This window comes from Urocampus carinirostris, chromosome 20, assembly GCF_059441175.1.
Source record: "Urocampus carinirostris isolate Australia breed hairy pipefish chromosome 20, RoL_Ucar_1.0, whole genome shotgun sequence".
In the NCBI taxonomy this organism is placed as follows: domain Eukaryota; kingdom Metazoa; phylum Chordata; class Actinopteri; order Syngnathiformes; family Syngnathidae; genus Urocampus; species Urocampus carinirostris.
Genome location: NC_142368.1, coordinates 18,505,328 through 18,528,336, shown reverse-complemented (window position 1 = coordinate 18,528,336; position 23,009 = coordinate 18,505,328). Strand labels below are relative to the sequence as shown.

Below are 23,009 nucleotides of genomic sequence, written 5' to 3'. Positions count from 1 at the left end.
CTTCTATGTCCTAGCTCCTCCTCCTCGGAACCAGTTCCTGACGTGACGAGCGGCGAGCTCAGCGAACCACAAACCCAACACCTGACCGGGACTGAAAACATGGCCTCGAGTAACGGTGGGCTCGGGAAATGGGAGGTGGTGAAGAAAGGCAAGAAAAATGGCACGGGGCCTGGGAAAAAACAAGCCAAAGGCGGCTCAGCGAACAGGAAAGCCCTCGGAGAGTCCAATTTGCCATCCAGTAAGTCATGTCATGGCGGCCCACTTGCCTCGCTTGAGTTTCCCCTGTTTGCTTTATTTAAAATTATAAAGCTACCGGGTGTAGTTGGTCACTACAATAGAATGAAATAATCAAACGTGTGTATTAAAATGAAATATGACCACACTCTTGAACATATGCGTACCCATATCAGTGCTACTAGCTAACATAGCATCGCGACATACCCCCCCATCATGAACAAATATTATTTGTCTACGTTATCCTTTCAATTGGAGAATGTTAAACAATGGCTTCGTCTCCATTTCGTAACGTGGCGTTGCTTCCTTCGAGTTCCAACTCTGCGCTGAGGTGAACAAGAGTCAACAGAGGCAACGTCATCATTGCGAGTTAGCATGATATCGGTCATTCATTTATCCTCAAAATGATGCACGTATATCGTCTATTGTTAACAATGTGTCATTAACGGTTAGCTGAGTGATGATCAAAGCTAGAGAGGAAGTATATCATAATACTTAACCATATTGGGGTCTGGTGTGAATCAATACTAATACCAGTTGACTAAGGCCAAGGAAGGATTCAATTTGGACCGTTCATCAAGCATATTTTAACTTATTTGCAAAGCCTAAGTGCCTGGAGAACTATGAGGTTACCATTACACATGTAGTGAGTCCATCACAGGTGAGTTTTATCCCCAGAGGTTCATTCATTGCAGAAATGTAACTAAAGTCGGTGCTCGCGGTTTTCTTTTATTCGAGGATGAATATGGTGAAAGTAAGAAACAGATAGTTTCAAATCCATTCCAAATGCCAACTCAAATAAGATGTGTTATGCAAGTGTGTTTGAGAATTTTACATATTTGCAATGCAACAAAAGAATAGAATACAATAGAAAATGCCTTTATTGTCATTGTTACAACATGGGATACATTGTGACAACGAAATTGGACAACTCCAGTTCCACATTTTACAGTGAGGATAAGGAAACCAAGAGATAAAGGAACCAAGAAGATGTTTTAACTGTCTTTGTTGTAAATAGGCTTTGTTTCCTCCGGGGGGGGGGGGGGGGGGGGGGGGGGGGTTGCTGTATGAGGGGGGTGAGGGACAAACAGAGATGGGGGATCCAACTGGATGTTTGATCTTACTGTACACACGGTCCAGTGTTTTATTCCCTAATTGCTCAGTCCACGTATTGAATGGATTTTGGAAGTACAGTCCATAAACATGCCCAATTGCGTCAGCAGGTAGAATATTTTGGAGTTGTGTGTGTGTGTGTGTGAATGGGTAAGTGTGAAGCACATTGTAAAGTGCTTTGGGAGGTCTTCATTGACTTGAAAAGCACTATATAAATACAGACCATTTATCATTACTTGAGTAAAAAATGGCAGTGGATCTAAAAACGATGCTGTTGTTATTGCAGTTGACATGTTTCCTGCACGTCAGCCTCATAATTCCGTCCCGTGCTTCCTGGGTTTTCTCCTGGCAATCCGGTTTTCTTCCCCACATTCTGAAAATTGGGGGACTCCAAATTGTCCCTGGGAATAAATGCATGCTCTAGTTAATGGTTGGTTGTTCGTGACCAGTCCCACCATGCCCATTGCTCAATGTCTCTGGGGTGGACTCCAGCACTCCTGTGACCCTAGTGAAGATAAGCGATCCCGAAAATGAAGGTGTTTAGCCTTAGGAGAAAAAAAAACACCTACACACAGAGTTCAATATTTTCCTGCTTTTACCTTCTCATGCATAAAAAAAGAATTCAGGTTACCCAAGGATATGTTCACAAAAGATCAGCAAAGGGCTGGTGAGCACCGTCGACACCATTTTTAACATTGTTGGTCGTACTGTATGCTGTAGCAAATGTATGATTAAGGTTTTCCCCTGCAGCGCTTGTATGTTTTTTGCATGTTGAAATTGTGTTAATTGGTAGTACCACACCCCGCAACCCCAGTGAGGATGAGCAGCGTAGAAAATGGACGGTACTACCACAGCATGGGCAATTGATTATAAACTCTCAATGATCCAGCTTTTTTTCTCCCTAACTTCTGATTCAAACATTTTATTTTGTATTCAAACTCTCAAAGCACAGAAAACTAATGATTTTCCGTAGAGTTTGGTAGTTCGTTTTTCATTTTTGTAAATTATTGCTCCGTTGCCTGGTTTTGCAGCAACAATGTGTTGCAATTCGGCAGTCAGCTGACAACTTCAAACCATGCAATTAGTTCATCATTAACAGTAAGGTCCTAGATTCCCAATCTGGTGATCAATAATTTTCATTGATTAGCAATGATACAAGTTGAATATCTCCTAATGTAAGTTTTCAGATTCGTAATTGTGTCTTTGTCCATTTGGCCAATATCACTTTTAATTTTTTACTCAAGTCTCATATCACAACTTCCATCCATCCATTATCTGCTCCGCTTATCCTCAGTAGGGTCACAGGGGGGCTGAAGCCCATCCCAGCTATCTTCGGGCAGTGGGCAGGGGACACTCTGAACTGGTTGCCATCCAGTCGCAGGGCACACAGAGACAGACAACACATTTGCCAATTCATACCTAAGGACAATTCAGACAAGCCAATTAACCTGGAATGTGGGAGGAGGCCCACGCAAGCACGGGGGAACATGCAATCTCTACACAGGAAGGTTCAATCTCATGACCTCAGAACTGTGCCGCACACGTGCTAACCAATGCGCCGCCGTGCTGCCCATGTCACAACATATAAAAACAAAAAAGCCTGATCGCTATGACAAGAAGCTTGTTTGTATAAATACCGGGAAGTAAATATGAAATGATAAACTGTTGTAACTGGGGAGGAAGTTATTTTAAACGTGCGGGGAAGGCGCAAAAGGGGATTGAACTGCAACAATGATGACGTCGAAATAGAAAAGTAAGAGCAACTGCTGTTAAGCAAGCTGACTGATTTTGCATTTGAGGGGAGCTCCTCACCCGCTGGTTGTCTTGTGCCCTCAGAGCCTTCTGTGTTGTCGGAAACTCTATTCGAAGCCTTTGACAAGATCCCAAAGAAACAGAACAAGGAGCAGGTTCCACCTAGTCAGCCTCCAAATAAGAAGTCAACGACGCCCAAACCAGCCAAGAAGATGTCTCCCAGCACCGTGCCCACTATGGCCCCTCACAAGACTCTGGAGGCCGCCTTTAAAGCAGTCAGTACCAAAAATCTTGACTTTTTTGTGGAAATTTGTTATTTAATGATTATCTGGATGGATGAAGTTAGCCATTTTGAAATACAGGAGATTCTATTTGTGGACTTTTTATATCATTCAGCGGGGAAAAGAAACTTGCGCTCTGAGGCTCGGATCACATGCTGCTGTCCAATTGAGTGTTTGTCTCAATGCTTCTTTGTTCGACGCATGCTTTTTAGGGAGGTGACGATTAGTCGATGATATCCACAACCATTTATTATAGCAGGGGTGGCGAACCCGGTCCTGGAGAGCCGCATGTTTTGAAGGTTTCTCTGCTTCAATACAGGTGATTCCAATCACCTGGATCTTTATCAAGCGCTTACAAAGCCTCCTGAAAATTGGCGTCACTTGTGTTGGAGCAGAGAAACCTCCAAAAAATGCAGGACGTGCGGCTCTCCAGGACCGGGTTAGCCAGCCCTGTATTATAGAAATACTCGACAATAAAATTCGTTTGTCGACTATTGTCGCCAGTTATTTCCAACAGAGAGAGGCGTTGATATATAATCTGCTGAGAGTAGCTCATACGCAATAACTAATAGCATCTGTCTCCAGTGGTAACATAAATGTACAAAAATGGCGGTGTCAACATGAACTAAACAAACAAAAACGTCACAGGCTTTGGAGCATTTTAGCCTGGATACCGCGAATAATATTGTTTGCAAAGCAGACCTTGCGTATAATGGTGGTAGATCTGTGACGCAAGAACATTTAAATAGCACGTCGGCCAATTGAACAACAGTCTGACTCTCCTCTGTAAGATTTAAGTAACATTCAAGCCAATATGGTTTTGCTAGCATGCAATGTACATATAATGCATGTGTTTTTTGGCTCCAAAAGATAGTTCGAGCATCATGCCAGACTCTGCCTTATTTGAAATTAAATGTCTGAAGAACAAACGTCAGTTGTTGAAACTGTTTGATTTCAAACTGTTCAGAATCGTTCAGTACGTTTGCTACAAACCTTCCCGTTGACTACTGAATATACTTCATAAAACAGACATCATATTTGATTTATTTACTGTTCCACTGAAACTAATGTGCCCCTTCTTGGTTTTCAGGGATAAAAATGTTTATTTTCGTTATTTATTTGCCTTTCCCTAAAATGGACAGTGGTTTATTTTTTGTGTCTAATGGCTCGTTTTGTATAAATATAGTCTGTTCAATTTTTATTGTACCATTTTTCTTGAATTTATGATTCTTTTCCTGCTAAATTTAAGAAAGAATAATAGTTATCTGGTTGTGTGACAGATTCTTTGAATAGTCTCTGACAAATAAACTAGTCGTTAGTTACAGCCCTAATGCTTTTATGCCTTCTGCTGTATGTTATATCAGCTTGATGTTACCGATCTGAAAGAACAGTTGGGCAAGAGCCAGGCCATGTTCCCCAAAAACCCGTCTGTGTGGGCCAAAGACCTAGCTGGGTACCTCAACTTCAAACTGGCGGCGCCGGAGACTGAGCCGACACTCAGCTGCTACGCTCGCGGTGGGTTTTGTTTTCGCCCGGGTCACATTGAGGCTTTTCTTTATTGCAAGGAACTGAATTTTCTTTTTGCAGACTATCCATATAGCCTATCCAGCAAAGAGCTGAAGGCCGTCATCAAAGGCACCCTCGCCAATTGCAGCGAATCCCTGCCCGATTTCTTGGACCATTGTCTTTACACTATGCTGCGAGAAATGGACAAGCGTTCTGGTAGGAGATGTCACTAGTCACAATAGCTGTGTATTATTTGTTATTGCAATATCCATTGCAGCCTGGTCATCCTGGAAGGGGGATGACCTCATGTGTGGTGTCTTCTCAGTGTTTCTTCATTTTCCTCATGTTGAGGTTTTTTTTTTCCTTGCCCTCATGTTGGTTTTAGATCAGGGGATGGTGTGATAATAGGCTGTAGTTTGCTATAATCTGTGTGGTCTATGCAGCCCTTTGAGACTCCTTGTGATAAAGGGCTCTACAAATAAACATGACTTGACTTGAGTCTTGTACAGCAGGTAGCTTGCATTAGCATGGTAGAAGCTAGCATTAGCGAAGAAGGTAGCGTTTTCAAATATTTTACTTTGGTGACACGATGTGTATACTGAATCACTGTTCGAACAAAGTGCACCGAACTTTAAAGTCCTCAAATAACTAACCATTATAGTCAGCAAGATGAGTATAACAAACAATTCTTACAGCATTCCTGCCTCAGTTCATTCGATTCCATCTTCATATGGCATGGTAAAGATAGCCACTTTAGGTCCTGGCAAAAGCTGACGAAACCTTAAGTACATCAGCAAAACCGAGTATGTCATTTATTAACGGCAAATGCACTCTGCGATAATGACTTTTTAAATCAAATCGATAATTGCACTGCTAGATATCTGGTGTACTACTACAAAGATGGAAATATGTTAACTCCAATAAATGAAGGCTATAAGCTTGTCTACAAAGCTGTGCAGTGCGTTGTCTCCTGTATTTAGAGAAAAATGTAATTCAAGTTTATATCGACATTGCGAAGTACTAAAGAAGGATCCCTGTTGGTGTTTTTGTTTTGCTGCAGGTTTTCAATAAATACCACATATTACTTTTAAAATTTAGGATCATTTACCATATGCAATGGGTATGTTTGCTCCATCATGTTGAAACAATAGTATTTGTTAAATATTGGATCAAATACAGTTATAATGAAAACAAATCTGTAAATCTAAATTATTTGTTAAAATGATCAGATTGATTTTCTTGAGCAGAAGATATGAAAAATATTTTACATAATTTTTATCTATCTAACACATTGGACTTAAAGAATTCACAAATATTTTGCAGCATTGCATTATGTCATTGTGATTAGAAACGTTCGACCAGTGCAAGTACTTCATCTCTGACTACGTGTGCCACTAGTACTTCTCATACATAGAATATATCAAAATAATGACACACAACTGTCTCAGAAAAGTGGAATATTGTTATAAAGTTTTTTTTTTTTTAATTCAAAAAATGTCATATTGAAAGTATTTTGGTTTAATTGTGCTGATTGGCATCAAAATAGTAAAAGGGTTGTTATAAAATAACTTCTAACTACAGAAAATTTAAGAATTTCATTATAATATTATACATTTCTGAAACAGTCCTCTGTTTTCGAAAATACAACAATCTCTCTTAATAGCATTTTTCCTTGGGGTCATGGTCTAGTACCATTTCAAAGTACTTAAGGATAATACCAGCCTTATTTCAAGGTATTGGGGCCCGGGATGGTTTCTGACCCCTGTATGGGCTGTTCTTTACTATCAGGAAGTAGAACTTCGAGATTGTGTTTAGTTTTGTCATCAAAACTATTGCGGGTACAAATACCTCGGAACCATATTTTACTACGGTAACGGGGTGATTTCAAACCGACACCTTTCGTAATTTCCCCCCCACTTTATCTCTAGGTGAATCGCTGCACGGATACAGAGTTTGCATCCAAGCTGTCCTGCAAGAGAAACCCAAACTGGCAACTCAGAACTTGCCTGATGTGAGTCGATTTAAAAAAAAAATTAACTCCTAAAGTCACAAGTAAAATATGAAAACCTATGATCTGCACATTGATTAAAGTGTATGTCTGTCTGTCACTCTATCGCTCTAACGCTCTCTAGCCATCTGTTGCTCTCTAGCCATCTATTGCTCTAACGCTCTCTAAATATTGCTGTATCGCTCTCTAGCTATCTATTGCTGTATTGCTCTCTAGCTATCTATTGTTGTATTGCTCTCTAGCTATCTATTGCTGTATCGCTGTATCGCTCTCTAGCTATCTATCGCTGTATCGCTCTCTAGTTCTCTAGCTATCTATCGCTGTATCGCTCTCTAGCTATCTATCGTTCTTTAGCTATCTATCGCTCTATCGTTCTCTAGCTATCTATCGCTCTATCGTTCTCTAGCTATCTATCGCTCTCTTGTCAGTACAGTAAGACCTCGGTTATCGCGGGTAATGGGGACCAAAACCACCCGCGATAAGTGAAAATCCGCAAAGTAGCGGTGCACCTTCAAAAAAAAAAATATTTTTTTTTAATTATTATTTTTTGGACCCGGTTAATGAGGACCAAAACCACCCGCTAAAAGTGAAAATCTGCGAAGTAGCGACGACCGTTCAAAAAGTTTTTTTTTTTTTTTTTTATAAATTATTTTTTTAGACCCGGTTAATGGGGAACAAAACCAACCGCAAAAAGTGAAAATCTGCGAAGAAGCGACGACCCTTCAAAAAGAAAAAAAAAAGAATCTCATCTCATTATCTGCACCCTTATCCTTATTAGGGTGACGCCGCGTCCGCCGAACTCGCTCCGTCGCGCGGCCCGGGAGTGACCTCTGCCGAGTGACTCTTGAGATTCAAGATATACCATTTCAAAATGTACTTGTCACAGAAACCTCACGATCAGTCTGAAACGGGATACCCGAAAACGATAACTGGATAGCACACCAAAAGCGTCGTCTTGCCGCCATCACATACGATAATAGTATGCAACAATGGCCTTACATCCGTGAGAGTCTAGTCAATCCAACCGTGTAAAGTATTTACTTCAAAAACCACGGTAATGCAGAAGAGTTAAAAAAAAAGGCCACCTAAAAGCCTATCTGCATCAATGGATGTTCTTTGTTTCTAGCTGTCTGTTTAGCTCCATAATTCCCGTTTAAAAATAGACGAGTAAAATTATTTTCTATCTGCTGTTGGCCTCTGAACTTTCAATAGCCATCTTTTTTGGCCAATTGCAGGCTTTGTTTCATGATCCACAGCCTGCATTAGCTTATACGGTTCTGTATTGCTAAATAGGACAACACCCTCTTTACTGCCGAATAACATCAACCAATAGTGACCGATTTAAATAATGATTGACACATTGGTAAGCCAATAAAATTCGGAATAAATCAATATGAAGATTTCCCTTTTTTCTCCAAATAGATCCGAAAAAGAATGCTTAACGCCGCTAGTTATTCATTTTTTATGCACTATTTTACGTGCAAGTTTGCTCAATCGTGACAGAGATGCACAAAGAGAATTTAAACGTTGACAACTCTTTCACAATGTGTAAAAAATTGGCCAAAAATTAATGCACTTTGGCAAAGGTTTTAGTGTGGAAAACTGGTTGTCTCCAAATGGAAACGTCTTCCTCTTGGTCTCCTTCCATTTACTTCTGCTCTGTCGATCCTCTTCAACATTCGCTCCTCATCCATCCTCTACATGCGTCCAAACCAACCGAGTACTCCGTTATCCACACGCTTAGTTCCGCTACTACTCCAGTTCTGTCTCTCACAATTTCATTTCTCAATCCATCCAATCTTATCACTCCTAACATACTCCTCAAACACTTCTTCTCAAAAACATTTAATTTCCTTCTCAAATCTGCGTTCAGGCTCCAAGTCTCTGCATCATACAACACAGTCGGCACAATCACACTCTCATACAGTCCCCTCGTAACATCCATACTCATACTCTTGTTGTTCATCACTCTCATCAGAGCACCCAAAACCTTGCTTCCTTGATTCACTGTTAAATTGTTATTGAATTAAAACATTTTCCATGCGATAATGGCTTTACTGTTCCCAGATTTCTCATTTGCTGATGACCGTCAATGAATTTGTAGGAAACATTAACGAAAAAAATACCAGATTTCAAAATGATATTGTATGCAATAACGGCCTTGCAGTACGTCAGTATGGCCATTATCGCATCTTAGGTATGTACGTAAATAAGGCCATTATCGCATGCTGACAGTTAAACATTTGGAATCATTTTTCCAATATCCATCCATTTTCTGCACCGCTTATCCTCAGTAGGATGGCGGGGGTGCTGGAGCCCATCCCAGCTATCTTCAGGCAGTGGGCAGGGGACACCCTCAACTGGTTGCCAGCCAGTCGCAAGGCACACAGGGACAGACAACTCACTCGCTCATTCACACCTAGGGACATTTACTCACTCGTTCATTCACACCTAGGGACAATTTGGTTAGGCCAATTAACCTGACGTGCATGTTTTTGGAATGTGGGATGAAACCGGAGTGCCCGGAGGAAACTCACGCAAGCACAGGGGGAACATGCAAACTCTACACAGGATGTTCGATCTCATGACCTCAGAACTGTGCCGCACACGCGCTAACCACTACGCCGCCGTGCTGCCCCTATTCCAATATCAAAAGGTTAAAACAAGATGAATAACTGACACAATCTTTCCACAAAAAAATTGAAACAAATTCAGTGGTGCATTTTTCACATGAGGTTAACGAAACGTCAAATTACATTTAAAACAGGACATTTTATTTGTTAACGAGGATTTTGTTGTTATCAACTTGGTCACACAGTCGCAAAATTACAAGCTTTAAATACACTAAATGGCACAAGTGTGTTCTAGAAAGGATTATCCCGCAGGACATATGAATGTAGAATAAGATGGCTTGTCATGTGATATCCACAGATCTAGGTTTACGCAGACAAAAAAATATGTATATTGTAGTCCAGAAACATCATAATTTGTGAGTCGTAGTGGAGCAACAATGGCAAATCGTTGACTGATGACTATCTTTCGCAGCATTTGGAGTTGCTGCGATCGGTGCAGAACCATCCTAACAAGTGTTTGACCATCATGTGGGCTTTGGGCCAAGCAGGATTTTATGACCTGAGCCAGGGACTAAAAGGTAACACATTCTCCACCATGAAACACGTTCTACTTGTGGGAGAGCGCTTTGGGGTAAGAGCACGCTGGATATGGCTTCACGACTCGACCTTTTTGCATCACCATAAGTGAAAACGATGCATAATGGGACACAGCTTGACCTGCCGCTGGTGTTTTTTCAGTGTGGCTCGGCATCATGCTTCCTGTCCTGGGAGTCAAGTCTCTGTCCTCATATGCCATCGCTTACCTGGAGAGGCTGCTCCAGTAAGTGGACCGATAACTGGTCGATATGAAACACAAAATATCATCTCATAGTCAAGCCTGCCTCCAAGTAATATCCTGCTAGATCAATTAATCATTTCGTGTGTTTTTGACAGCCTGCATGCCAACCTGACCAAAGGATTTGGCATCATGGGACCAAAAGAGTTTTTTCCTTTACTGGATTTCGCCTTCATGCCTAAGAACGCCCTGTCGCCAAGGTAGATGGCAACATTTGCAAAGGGTTTTGATATAAAGTTAGCTAGACACTCACAATAAGGAGAGAAGACATCAATGGATATATATTGAAGGTGCAAGGAGAAGAGGAGATCCCAAACCTCAGATAAGAAAGTCCAGTCTGTTCGTAGGACCCTTTCTTTTGATTAAATCTGTGACAAAAGCAAGGGTGTGGAAAATCAAAGTACAGCAACATGATTGGCCGCGAGTGACAATGATGAAAACTGCAGAGTAGTCAAAAAACGTACGACAAAATAACAAATTGGCATTCAAGGCAATCTCTTTTGCTGGTGTCCAATATAGAGAGAAAAAGAGAATAAACGGATTCGGTTTCCATGCATGAAGATAAAAACATTTCGTCAAATTCAAGGAGACGCCTCTTTGTTTGTTTATATATTTATTTAAGTGTGATTGTTGTCAATCTGATAGTTTCCAATTTTACTGTAATTTACTCGAATTTTTAGCAAGAAAAGTTAAACAAATGATGGAAATTACTTAGATTACCTATTATATGCACATTTTTTTCTCATTTTTAGTTTTTTTCTTAGTTTGTTTAGGTTTTTAGATTTTTGGATTATGTATGTTAATTATTTGTAATAAAATAAGAGCCATTTTTGAATAATTGTTTTTATTAATATTTCCATAGAAAAATAATTTTAATGAATTAACATAATATATTTTTTTAATGGAGCTTCACTATTTACTAGTGGATGAATGAAATTGTATTTGTGTAGATCAATAATTAAAGGAACAGTGTGTATTATTTACTACCTCCTAGTGGTAAAACCTACTTCATACCTTGAGAAATCTAACAATAGGGATTCAAATAATGAGCAAAACTACATGAACTATCATATTAACACTCACGGGTTGCGAAATTTGTATTTTACATATCATAAGCCTTACCTAAAGGGGGGCGAACATAATATTTAGGTTTAAACTTTAAAAGACACTCACAATGAGGAGAGAGAAGACGTTAATGGATTTTGTACTTGCAAGGAGACCAGGGAGAACAGCCTTCAGATAAAAGAATTCCTTTCCCCCGTTCTGGGGCTCACCCGTGAGCCTCCTTTTTTTCATCAAATCTTTAAGGTTATAAGAATTAGTTCTGCCCTAAGGGGTGTGGGATCAAAGAACAGCAACCTGATTGGTCGATAACGACAATGATGTAATAGACGAAACAACGACCAATAGTCAAATTATGGAACTCGCATCTTATGAAGTCTCCTTTGCATTTGTCCATTGTATTTCAAACAGGAAGTCTGGGTTTTTAGAGCTTAAGACTGCGGGTCATTGTTTGATGTGTCATGGCTCATTTTTCTCCTGTGCTTCTCTCAGTATTGTCTCACGGCCCGCATTCAATCTGATGGTGGGCCTGATCCAACCTGGGGGCTTTGTGTTCGACACACCTGGCTTACATATTTTTTTTCTTTTTTTTTTTTTTTTGGGTCGTGTGCCTGCAGTCTCCAGCAGCAACTGAGGCGCCTTTATCCCCGTCTTAAGGCCTTAGCCTTTGGAGCCAAACCGGAGAGCACCTTGCACACGTACCTGCCATCATTTCTGTCAAGAGCCACGCCCAACTGCCCGGAAGACATGAAGAAAGAGGTAAGGTTTCGAAACAATGCCTCCCGTCCCCGCCGCTAACTGGCTTTCTCGTTTTGATTTCAGTTACTCAGCAGTATGACCGAGTGCTTGTGCGTGGATGCTCAAAGTTTAGGAGCGTGGCGGCAACTTTACACCAAGCACTTGGCTCAATCCAGGTACGCTACACACAAACGCATATGCACAGTCGGTCATTTCCTAAAATGAAAATCTCCACTTTTCTTCCGTGCTCCTTAGTCTGCTGCTAAAACATTTATTGGGTTGCTGGAATAACCTTCCACTAAAGGTACAAGAACGTCTGGCTGACTTATGCGACACTTTATTTTGACCCTAGCAATTGTTTTATGTTCTCAGCTGAGGAAAAATCTCGAGGAAACCATTCGGTCGTTCAAAGTCACCAACGAAGAGATGAAGGAAAACAATCAGTCCCAGGAACTCAGCTACTGTAATCATCTGTGTCAGGTTCGTATGGGTCCAAAATGTGTTCTTCGACTCAAAATGACGTCAGTCTGCAGTTAAGACCTGCTGTATCGGCTGAGATTTTGAGACTGTAAGCTTGTCTTTTTAGTTAACTGGACTTTTTATTTTGTTTTATCTTGGACATTGAGGGGGTTGTTTGGTGTCATATTTTGGTTGTTTCCTGGTCAATTCAAACAACTAATTTAAAATCAAAAACCCAGAAATCCTATAAAGATGCAGATCAACGGGACGAGATCAGGGGACGTTGTCATGGTGGTCTGTGCAGCCCTTGGAGACTTATTGTGATCAAGGGCTAAAAGAAATAAATGTGACTTTTGTCTACAGAGTCTGCAAGTCAAGATGCGAGGACACGGGTTCCCCTGGTACAAGCTGGTGATGGTCTTGTTGGTGTTCATCGCCGGTTTCATAGTCCAGGATGTCCGATCCCACGGCTCTTTTGCCGGTATGAGAAGTGTTTCTTGAATATGTTTTCCCATGCTTTTGATCTAAAAATACTAGCATTTTAACATCATACAGTGGCTTGCAAAACTATTTGGCCCCCTTGAACTTTGACCTTTTGCCACATTTTAGACTTCAAACATCAAGATATAAAATTGTAATTTCTTATGAAGCATCAACAATGAGTGGGATACAATCATAAAGTGGTACAAACTTTATAATAATAAAAAAAACAAAAAACTGGGTGTGCAAAATGATTCAGCCTCTTCAGCAAACTGTCCAGAAGTTCAGTGAGGATCTCTGAATGATTCAATGTTGATCTAAATGACTAACGACGATAAATGGAATCTGCCTGTGTCTAATCAAATCTCTGTACAAATACACCTGCACAATGATAGTTCCAGAGGTTTGTTTAAAGCGCAGAGAGCATCACGAATAACAAGGAACACACCAGGTCCGAGATACTGTTGTGGAGAAGTTTAAAGCTGGATTTGGATACAAAAAGAGCTTGTATAGTATTTTGTTGAAATACTTTTTCTCTCTGTCTTTGCTAATGTTTTGATCAGATTCCATTGCATACAATGTACAGACGCTCCCCTACTTCTGCACATTCGACTTACGTAAAACGGTAGATCCGAACGTTTTTTTTCAGGATGTCGAAATTGCTGTAAGTTAAATTTTGTATTGTGTGCACCTTTTTCCGAGTAGAGGACATTACTGTAGTGCTTCTTTCCCCTGCTTACTGGCGTGTGGTGGTGCTGTGAGAGGTCACCCAGCATCCACCTAGAAGAAAAAAAAATCTGCTTCATCTTCCTAGTTCGTGTGTAAACATTCTCTACTTTAATCTCCAGCGCGCTAAGAACTTTGACATTTATATTGTTTTATATCTTGTGCATTCATTCAATTTGGTTGGTGTAAAGAAGAAGCAAGCTGTTTCATTTGAAATGAAAGTGGAATAAGAAAGATTGATGCGGTTGGGTCTTTTTTTTTCTGCCATTTTTTTACCACAGAAGAGGAAGTTGCCTAACTCTTGAAGCGCATCTTCCATAATTAAGTTAAACTCAACTTTATTTGATTATCTTTATAGACCATATTATTTTATGAAATGTTTATTTTTTTAGTACAAAACAATACAGGTTACTTGTACAAGCCTTAAACATACAAAATATCGCTCTGAAGCAACTTACGAACAAATTCAAATTAGGAACGATCGTCTGTAAACTATTTCGTTCATAAGTTGGGGAGCGTCTGTCTTGCAATTTGGTTCAGGGATGATTATCGAGTCATCAATCATTGCGAAGATACGTTAGCATACCGTAAAATCATGGTAAACCTGCATTTCCAATATTATCCACCGTATTCTGTGGAATATAAGGCAATTTGGGCTTTTATGTGCGCCTTATAGTCTGGAAATGCGGTTAGGTTTTTGACAGCGAAAATGTTGAATATCTGATCATTTATTGACAACATAACTGTTTAAGCCTGGGTCATTGGTTAACTCGATTTGTTTTTTGTTAGATTCAACTGTGGCCAAACATCTTCACAGCTGGGGTGTGATCGGTGTTTCTCAGCAGACATGGGGCAAAATCTCAGTTTATTCCAAGCAGGGATACAGGTACCACCGGACTCACTCACACATTCATCTGATTCCATTTTCAATCTGTGATCTCGGGTTTATTTCTCGCATGCAGCTGGCTGGAGAGCAACATGCCGTATTACTACTCTGAAGGCGTGGAGTTGAGTAAAGCGGTAGGCCGAGCCATCTCTGAGAAAAACCGGCAGGTCATCATCTGGACCCGAGAAAACGTCCCGCTGCTCGTGGAATCGGTTCGTCGCGATTGCCAGGGTCATTTAGAAACCGAATCGAGCAAAGTTATTTTTTGCCCGCAGGTAAAGAGAAACACTCCCGACAGAGTCTGTGACGCTTTGGCGTACCTGAGATCGCTCCTAGTCTTCATCTACAATGAGCTCATCTTGCCTTTGGTTGCGGTTTTGATAGAACTGCTTCAACAAGCGTGGGCAGACCTCCAGGACTCCTGCAAGTCAGTAACGTCTTTGTGAACAGTGTCGGGCGCGTTACTGAAAGACGGTCATTAGTTACTCGTTACTTCATTTAAAAAGTCAGTTACTCACTCACTCTTGCTCACCCCCCGTCTACCTGTTTTTATTGAAATCCCAAGACACAGAAAAGTACTGGTGTGCTGAGACAAAGACAAAAGACCACACCCCTGGAAAAGTACCAACACCTTTAAACAAAGACAGGAAGACTAAGATACACCAAAAGGAACATCAAACTGATTAGAAATACACACTTTGAGCAAATGCGTTTAAGCCTACCTTACACAGTTGTAACAAAGTTAGGCACAAATTACCGTATATACTAGCATAAAATCCGACTGCGGGGGTCTCTGACTGCTTTAGAATTGCCACATAAAAAAAGACTATAGAACAAAAGGTGTACACCATCCTCTGGAAGCAGTGAAACGTTCATATTTCTTGGCCTGTGCAATCTGTAGATCTTGTAAACAAACACCAAGCCGAGACACTCCTTATCCATTTTGTCTCTTGAACCACTCTAATTTTCTCTTCTCCATTTCTGGGTTCTGTCCAAGAGGTTTTTCTCTAGGCATGATTCACTGCAACAAAAAAAATTCACAAATCAAGATGAAAATGTGGCACACTTTTACCATAAAGGTTGCGCTCCCATTCGTCCCATTGTTTTCCCATTGGTTTGTTGTTCCTGTGTAAGCCACGCCCCCATCCCCACATGCTGCCTACCATTCGCTATTGGTGACAGGCAACCAAATATGCACATATAAGATGACCCCCTGATTTTTGTATTTCATTCGATAGTTGTAAATTCGGATGCGAGAAATTGAGCATCCTTATACTCTGTATAGTCGGTGTTTCTTTGCATGTGAATATAAACGTGCCCACCTTTCAGAAGTTTTTGCTAGCGGACCAAGGATTTAGCAACGTGAGGAGGATACAGCAATCGAACGTCACTGTAATTCAGGATTTGTATTTAATATGTAACCAAGTAATGCAGTAACACACCATGTACTGATATCACTAGAGTTACGAGATTCAATAATAACACGTTACAGTACTCATTACTTACAAAATAAATTGTGTTTCTTGGTAACGCGTTAGTCCAGGGGTCGGGAACCTATGCCTCTGAGACCAAAGTTGACTCGTTTCTCTCTGGCGTTCCAAAGTTAGATAATTAGATCCATATTTTGGTACATGCAAAGCTGCGGAACACGAGATTAACATTAGGTTTAGTCCTGTACATATAGGGCACATTCTTCATTACAGTTTACAGTCTGGGTGTCACACAACATACCCCGCTTTGGCAGTAGGTCGCTTAGAAATCCTTTAAATGAAAGCTCTTTAAACCATGTCTGTTTATTGTTGAAAACCCACACCCAAAAACACCAGCAAACCACTGAGAGCAATTTGGTTGGGTGAGCAAGAGAGGTAGGGGGATCTCTGCTTCCGCTCTCTCGTTCAGTGCTGTCTGCGCCAAAAGTACATACTACGATATCTTTTTTGTTCGCAGTATTTGGTGAACATTTTACAAAAGGACTTTGCTTGCACCTTGTTTTGAAACTCTTAATTAGGACAAAAATGAGCCTCAAAACTAAGAGCAGGTTTGGCGGTTTTGTTGAATTTTGTCTTAAAATATATGGAGTGTCTCTCAAAACTGTTGATCCCCGAGTCGATTCGTTCGTAACATCTGTATTTTTCTTTCTTTTATGGCAGCGGTGAAGTTTCCGTTTCTTGTCTGAGAGGACACGCGCTCTCTCTGAGCAACTCCACGTGGCAGCTGCTCCAACACACGACTTCGGCCATCACCACGTGGGCAAATGAGCTGCTAGCATAACACGACACTCACAATTGGCCAAGCTGTAAGGGACCGTTCCTTTTCTAAACTGTGGTTGGATAGTGTTCAGTCAAAGCACTTCTATGAGCTGCTTTGACTATTTGCCCTATTCAGACACAGCTTTACTTTCGTACTGTGAAGGTCCGACTGTTTAATTATTTGGAGAAGTGGGACAACTTTTTGGGAAATGACCAAAAACCTTACGAGTTGAACTCCTCACATTTTGATTCCAACATGGCTGAACTTAATGCGTGATAATGAGTGGAGCGTGTTTACGTTGCATGTCGGGACATCAACTGTTGAAAAGCTAGCAATTTTACCCGAACATGTATCTGTAATCTGGACCATTTGTTGGTCTTGTAATGGTTTAGACCAGCCGGTTCATTGTGTGAAGTGCACAAAATGTTAAAGACTAGAGTTTTTTGTTTTGTTTGTTTTTTAGACTTGTTTCGGTTCGCGTCCAAATATTTTGGCCTCGAAATTGATGGCCAATTGCCCTTTTTTGCCCCTTAGTATGCATTCCCGCAGCTTCTATCAGGACCTTGAAGGATTCCTGACCACAACAGTAACAATATTGCCCTTTATTTGAATATTCCACACGAGCTGATCCTCTACATTTTCCATGTGAATAACATTTGGATGGATGTGGAAGAGGGATGTCTTATGTCAATAAATGATTTGTAATAAAGACTTAATTTAATTCACCGCAAATACTTTTGTCCCGGGAGGTTGTATTTTCAGGGTTTGTATGGGTGCTTGAAATCCTAAAATGCTTGAATTTTAATGGTAAATGGTCTGCATTTATATAGTGCTTTTCAAGTCACTGAAGACCTCCCAAAGCACTGTACAATGTGCGTCACACTTACCCATTCACACGCACACTCACACACTGATAGGGAGTCAGCCATGCAAGGCGCTCACCTGCTTATTGGGGGCATTAGGGATTCAGTGTCTTGCCCAAGGACACTTCGACATATAACACGAAGGAGTCGGAATTCGAACCTGCGACCTCTAATGCCGCCCTATATGGAGTGTTTTCAGGGTCGAGAAACGGCTTGAATTTTTGGTGAACTGCTTGAAAATGCTTGAAATTGTTCTATATTTGCCATATTTCTTAGCAGTCTGACTAGAGACCCTGCAATACATTGAGATACTTTCTTTTCAAAAAATTTGAAAATGACACTGACATGCTTGCTCTGGTGGCTTCTCATTAGGGCATTGTAATGTGAAGCGCTGCCACCTCCTACTGGTCGCACTCAGGGGCACGGCTCTATTTAGAAACCTAGCTTTTTGGCTCGGCTCATAGAAATGAGTCATCTTTTGGCTACCAAACAGCTCCTCAGGTTTTCAGGTTTTTTTCTTTAAAATCATATATTTTCAACAATAATAAAACTTTATGAATTAACTTTAGTAATTTGTTTTTTCAAGCAGATTTCTGTGAAAAACATGTCAAATAGTCACAAAGATACAATTAAAATATTTCCAAAGTTAAGGGTGGAAAAAATATATATCCACTATTGTCCGCTGCGACAACAGACAGATCTACCGGTAACTCAACTTTACCCCAATTCCCATCAGCCCGCGTGTGCTCCGCCCCTTCTTTTTGATTCGTCCGTAGAACACATAACAGAATAAATCTCTAAATGCATTACAAAAATATACAGTTGCAAATACATATTATACATGGTTACACATATTTACGGAGAAAGACACCGAGTTTTCAAAGCTTTAATAATAATAATATAACTTTCATCCCAAACCGTGCCTTTGAAAGGTACCAACACGCTAGTAGGATCACGCTCGCAATGTATCAAACGTGCCTGTCAAAAAAAGCATCCCGTAATTGTGAAATTCACGAAAGGTCGTCTTCAACTTCCGCCTCATAACTATCGCCCTTTTCTTCCCAATTATCGGAACGTACCTTAACTTTACAGACGATGTATGCTTAGACTCAGAGTATGCAGTCTTTCCTGGCGCACATTTTCTACTGGTCTTAATCTTACCTTTTATGCTCCAGCGCCGCTGGTGGCCCGTTAGAAAATTCTATTAATTGGCCGCTTCACTGAATAAGCCGCAGGGCTGATTAGTTGGGAAAAAAGTAGCGGCTTATAGTCCGGAATTTACGATATTCAGTATTTTCTTGTTATTTTTGTCTACTGTATTGAACCGCATTACCCAACACCTATCGAGCCCTTTCTGTCTTTGTCATCTAGTGTGATGCAGCCAAGCTGGGCGTACATTGTTGAGGCAGAGTGGCAGAATTTATGTCTGTTTATAGCAGCCAATTGACACAAAAAGACCATAGTTTTAGGTTGAAGGTCTTTATCACGATACTCAAATGGATAACCTGACTCCAAATTGCTGAACATCAATTTACCATTCAAACCGATATTAATATTAGTTTCACCTTTCCTTACAAATATGCGTGCTCGTTCTGTAAGAGAGAAGACTGGGAAACCAATCAGCCGAATCACCCGCGATTTTATTCCTAACAGCAAGAAAACGAAGACAGTATCGGGGGCTCAGGTACATCTCAATACAATCTGCTTCCCTGTGGCTTTCAGGGAGAGACACTTTTTTTCCCAAGGAGCCCCGAAGAGTATATTCAAATCAAGACAGCAAAAACACTCCCCACTCCCATGTTATTGGTTACATGACATCTGCAATCTGTCCCTTACCATGCTTATTGGATCTCTTCCCTCTCGTTCTCAGACGACGCCCTTTCTTGCATACGAGAATCTCTAAGTGGAAAGACCTCACCATCTGGGTTCCCAGTGGCGGGGATTTTTTTCCTCAGCCTCTGGTCCCCCTCCCCTTGGGTTCCTGCTATAGCTCTCCACTGATTAAGCCTGCAAAAAAACGTTAAAACAGCAATATTCTACTTATTTGCAATTGAGCCTTGAATTAAAAAAGTTTGCATAGCACTACATGTCTGCACAAAATAATAAAATCCTGCAATAGGAACAGGTCAAAATGGCGCAAAGAATGTGCTAGCATACCAGTTTTAAAAGTTTATCTCATTTACTGTCACAATTTGGGGCTTTATTTTCAATAAAATAAATCTGACAATTTGAAACTCCTTTGTTCCTGTATTGGTGGACAAAATGGAATTAACATCACATAATTCAGATATTTTTAAGGTCAGCAGAGTTGACCCACCATTGCACTACACCTTACAGCGATGTTTATTGATATAATATAAATGAACCCTTTAAGCTATATTCTCGCGATACTAGCCGCATTTTGACGGCTAAGGGGTTTTTGCCCCACCATTTTTTATTTATTTTAAGACGTCACGATTTAAAGCGTCGTGACGTCATCGGAAATATCTCCCATTCTCTCGGTATAACGTTAAATTTGTTTTTACCTCCATTCTCGTTTCACAAATTTACCTTAACCCTCTGTGTAAAATTGTTACATTTTAATTTAGTTTATTTTTACCGACATTCCTGTAATTAAGATTCAAAAATGGTCTTTATCGTCATAATCATTAAATTTCAATGACATTTTCTTTGCAACGCTTGTTTAAAATGTTGATAAAAGTTTTGAACTAGGTTGTAAAAACGAATCATGGAATAATTCGATATTCAATTTAGAAAGTGGAATATAAATCATGTGGCAAGACTGCGTACGTCAGAGCCACGTGACATACCCGAAAGCTGATCAATTCTTACCACGCGCCCTCAAAAGTCGTTTTAGTTTTCAGTTTTATCTTTGATGTGTTTTTTGGAGTTCAATTAAGTGCTTTTAAAGTGTTTATTTGATCACTGTGCGCTTTGTTCTTTAAAATAATGTCATTTCAACGTTGGCACAAAACTAAATGCTTAATCGTGACGTACCCGGAAGTGAAGCCACGTCGCCAAGCCAAACAGAGAGACGCGCAGACACGACGGTACAGATTGTCTTACGAACGGCAAGTTTAAAGACAATTTGTGACATTTCTTTGCTTATTTTGGTGTTTTGTGTTTAAACTAAGTAAAATCGAGAACCTCATTCATGGAATCTCTGCGAACTGGGTGTCTCTCCCTATGAGTTTATGGATCCTGAACTTTGCCTTCTTTTGCTCTTATTGTTTTATTTCTTTCAGTGATAACATGTCGACTCCAAATTTTTATCCTTTAAATATTAATATTTATTATACTCATTATGTATTCCTGCACTAACTCACGAGGAGGTAATTTCTACATAACATTTAAAAAAATAATCATCTGCTGGAGACTGTTACCCTTGATTTGCTTCAGCTTGTTTGGCAGCAGCCGCATGACAGAATCCCCTCGCTACCTCACGCTTCAGTTATCGCTGGTTCACTCCTTCGCGGATTTTGAGTTGAATTCATTTTGTTTTTATTGTTATTTGTATCGTGCTCTGCAGAAAGCAGGGACTGCTGATGGAAGAGTAGAGGTAAGATAGGGCTTAAAAACTACAGCCCTCCCCGACCTGAATCACGGGTATACAAACCCGAACCCGTCCAAACCCGAGAAATGAACTTGATTTGATATTTTGCGACGTGCAGCAAATGAAAGTGAAGGTTAAACTGAACAAAATTGCACCAAAAAGAAAATCACATTCTGCAGATCGGTTGGTTGGTAGTATCCCTTGACCTCTAGGGTCGTAGGGGCACCACTTCCTGTGGTATGTTTTGGGAAAGTACAGCCTGGTGACGCCCATCCCACTCCAGGCCAACATATGTCTGCAAATATTGAAATGTTTGGAAGAAAGTTTGTAAAGCTTGGTAAAAAAGCAGAAATGCCGTCTGACGTGAGGGCGGTGGAAGGAGGAAGCCGCGTGTCTTTTACCCCAACACCGGGGGTGAAAATTTATTTGGATTATGGGATTTGGAGTTAAACTGATAGTATGGTAAGCCATTTTTCTAATTTAAATACCTATTTGAGTAAAAGTGCACAAAGCGGGGTAAAAAAACTGCAAGACGGAAGCCCGGACGCCCCTATTTAATGATTTACAATTCAAGCACTTCGGCGCTGCACCATAGAGCCTGACCGATTATTTTGATTTGAGAGACCAGGTCCCAAGTTAACCAGAAGTAAGATTTCGGCGCCGTGCTTACTTTGGCGCTGCACTTCAGGGCACTATCATGTTATTAACATCCAGGCAACATTAGTAGCGGCGGCCATTTGGGACGGGTCTGTGTAAAATTATTGCAATGTTTCTTGCAAAATATGAGAAAATGTGCAACTTGGTTTACATAGAATCCAAATGCCAAATCTGATTATATCTAGGATAATATTGAAATGTGAAGTTTATACTCAAGTAAAAAACTAAATTGGAGCTAGTAGCTATCTAAAATAGTAAAAAAAAAGATTTAATGTTAGCTCGATAGCATGCAAAAACTGTAAAGCTAGGTAGATAGCCTGCTAAATGGCTAACAATGTATGATGATAGCTAGCTACTAAGCTAAAAAAGTAGCCAAATAGCTAGCTAAAAGACCTTCACATTTTTTTTGCTCATTCGATTTATGAAACCCAATTACTGGATTCCAAATTTGTACCACCAGGAGGCACTAAACTAGACTCTCACTGCTCCAAATTTTACACTAAGCGCTCACCTCCCCGACATTAAGGTTGATTGTGTCCCACATTCTCCTTGGACAGATAAAGGTGGCAAAAAAATAAAAGGATAGCTAGCTAAAAGAGTAAAACCATCTAACTAGCCGGACCAAAGCTAACTTGTTTAATGTGTTTGGGAATGATCGGACTATAAGAGTGCTTCTCAAATAGTTGAACTCACCAAACTTTTTTTTTGTCTTTGAATAAAGTGAAATTCCACCTCCACCCCATTAGGGGGCAGTGGCGCTCTCATCAGCAGAGTGTGCATTTAGTGGTGTAGGCGTTTGGTATCCACATTTTGCACATAGTACGACTTGTTGACAGGAAGTGGAGCAGACCCTCAAATTCCAATGTAAAAAACAATAAACAACCATGATAAAACAAGCGGAAACAAACGAGTCTTCCGAAAGCCAAGACGAAGAAAAATTACAAATCGTAATTTGGCTTCATCGTGACGACTGTGAGAGACAGGGATCTCAGTGTTTGGTGGACCCATCCAATATGGCCGTCTGTTTACATAC

At 40.5% G+C, this 23,009-nt stretch overlaps 2 protein-coding genes across 3 annotated transcripts in view; both read left to right on the top strand.

The window, feature by feature from the left end:
* Positions 1-12: 12 nt before the first annotated feature.
* Positions 13-17,635, top strand: tmem214 (transmembrane protein 214). Of its 2 annotated transcripts, none has more exons than XM_088325337.1 (17): positions 13-238; positions 3,184-3,374; positions 4,745-4,895; positions 4,968-5,102; positions 6,815-6,897; positions 9,940-10,045; positions 10,206-10,287; positions 10,401-10,502; positions 11,982-12,123; positions 12,187-12,278; positions 12,358-12,406; positions 12,475-12,582; positions 12,925-13,042; positions 14,557-14,653; positions 14,730-14,865; positions 14,929-15,080; positions 16,804-17,635. In XM_088325337.1, the coding sequence occupies exons 1-17, from the start codon at positions 100-102 to the stop codon at positions 16,922-16,924; spliced, it is 2,004 nt and encodes a 667-aa protein (XP_088181463.1). In that variant the 5' UTR covers positions 13-99; the 3' UTR covers positions 16,925-17,635. The 2 variants fall into 2 exon arrangements, with proteins under 2 accessions (XP_088181463.1, XP_088181462.1); XM_088325336.1 differs by lacking the exon at positions 13-238 and adding an exon at positions 747-895.
* A 3,227-nt stretch (positions 17,636-20,862) lies between these two features.
* Positions 20,863-23,009, top strand: part of pgm3 (phosphoglucomutase 3) — a 29,066-nt gene continuing 26,919 nt past the window's right edge. Inside the window, exon 1 of the mRNA XM_088325338.1 lies at positions 20,863-21,098. Coding sequence (XP_088181464.1) covers positions 21,071-21,098 — 28 coding nt within the window. The 5' untranslated portion in view covers positions 20,863-21,070. The remainder of the gene's footprint in view (positions 21,099-23,009) is intronic.

What these genes read in the sequence shown, in the direction of transcription:
- tmem214 (XM_088325337.1), top strand. Translation starts at nt 100, where the DNA reads ATGGCCTCGAGTAACGGTGGGCTCGGGAAATGGGAGGTGGTGAAGAAA. An exon ending in ACTCAGCTGCTACGCTCGCG is followed by an intron (nt 4,896 to 4,967) that starts GTGGGTTTTGTT and finishes TTCTTTTTGCAG; the next exon opens with ACTATCCATATAGCCTATCC. An exon ending in ACTGTAATCATCTGTGTCAG is followed by an intron (nt 12,583 to 12,924) that starts GTTCGTATGGGT and finishes TTTTGTCTACAG; the next exon opens with AGTCTGCAAGTCAAGATGCG.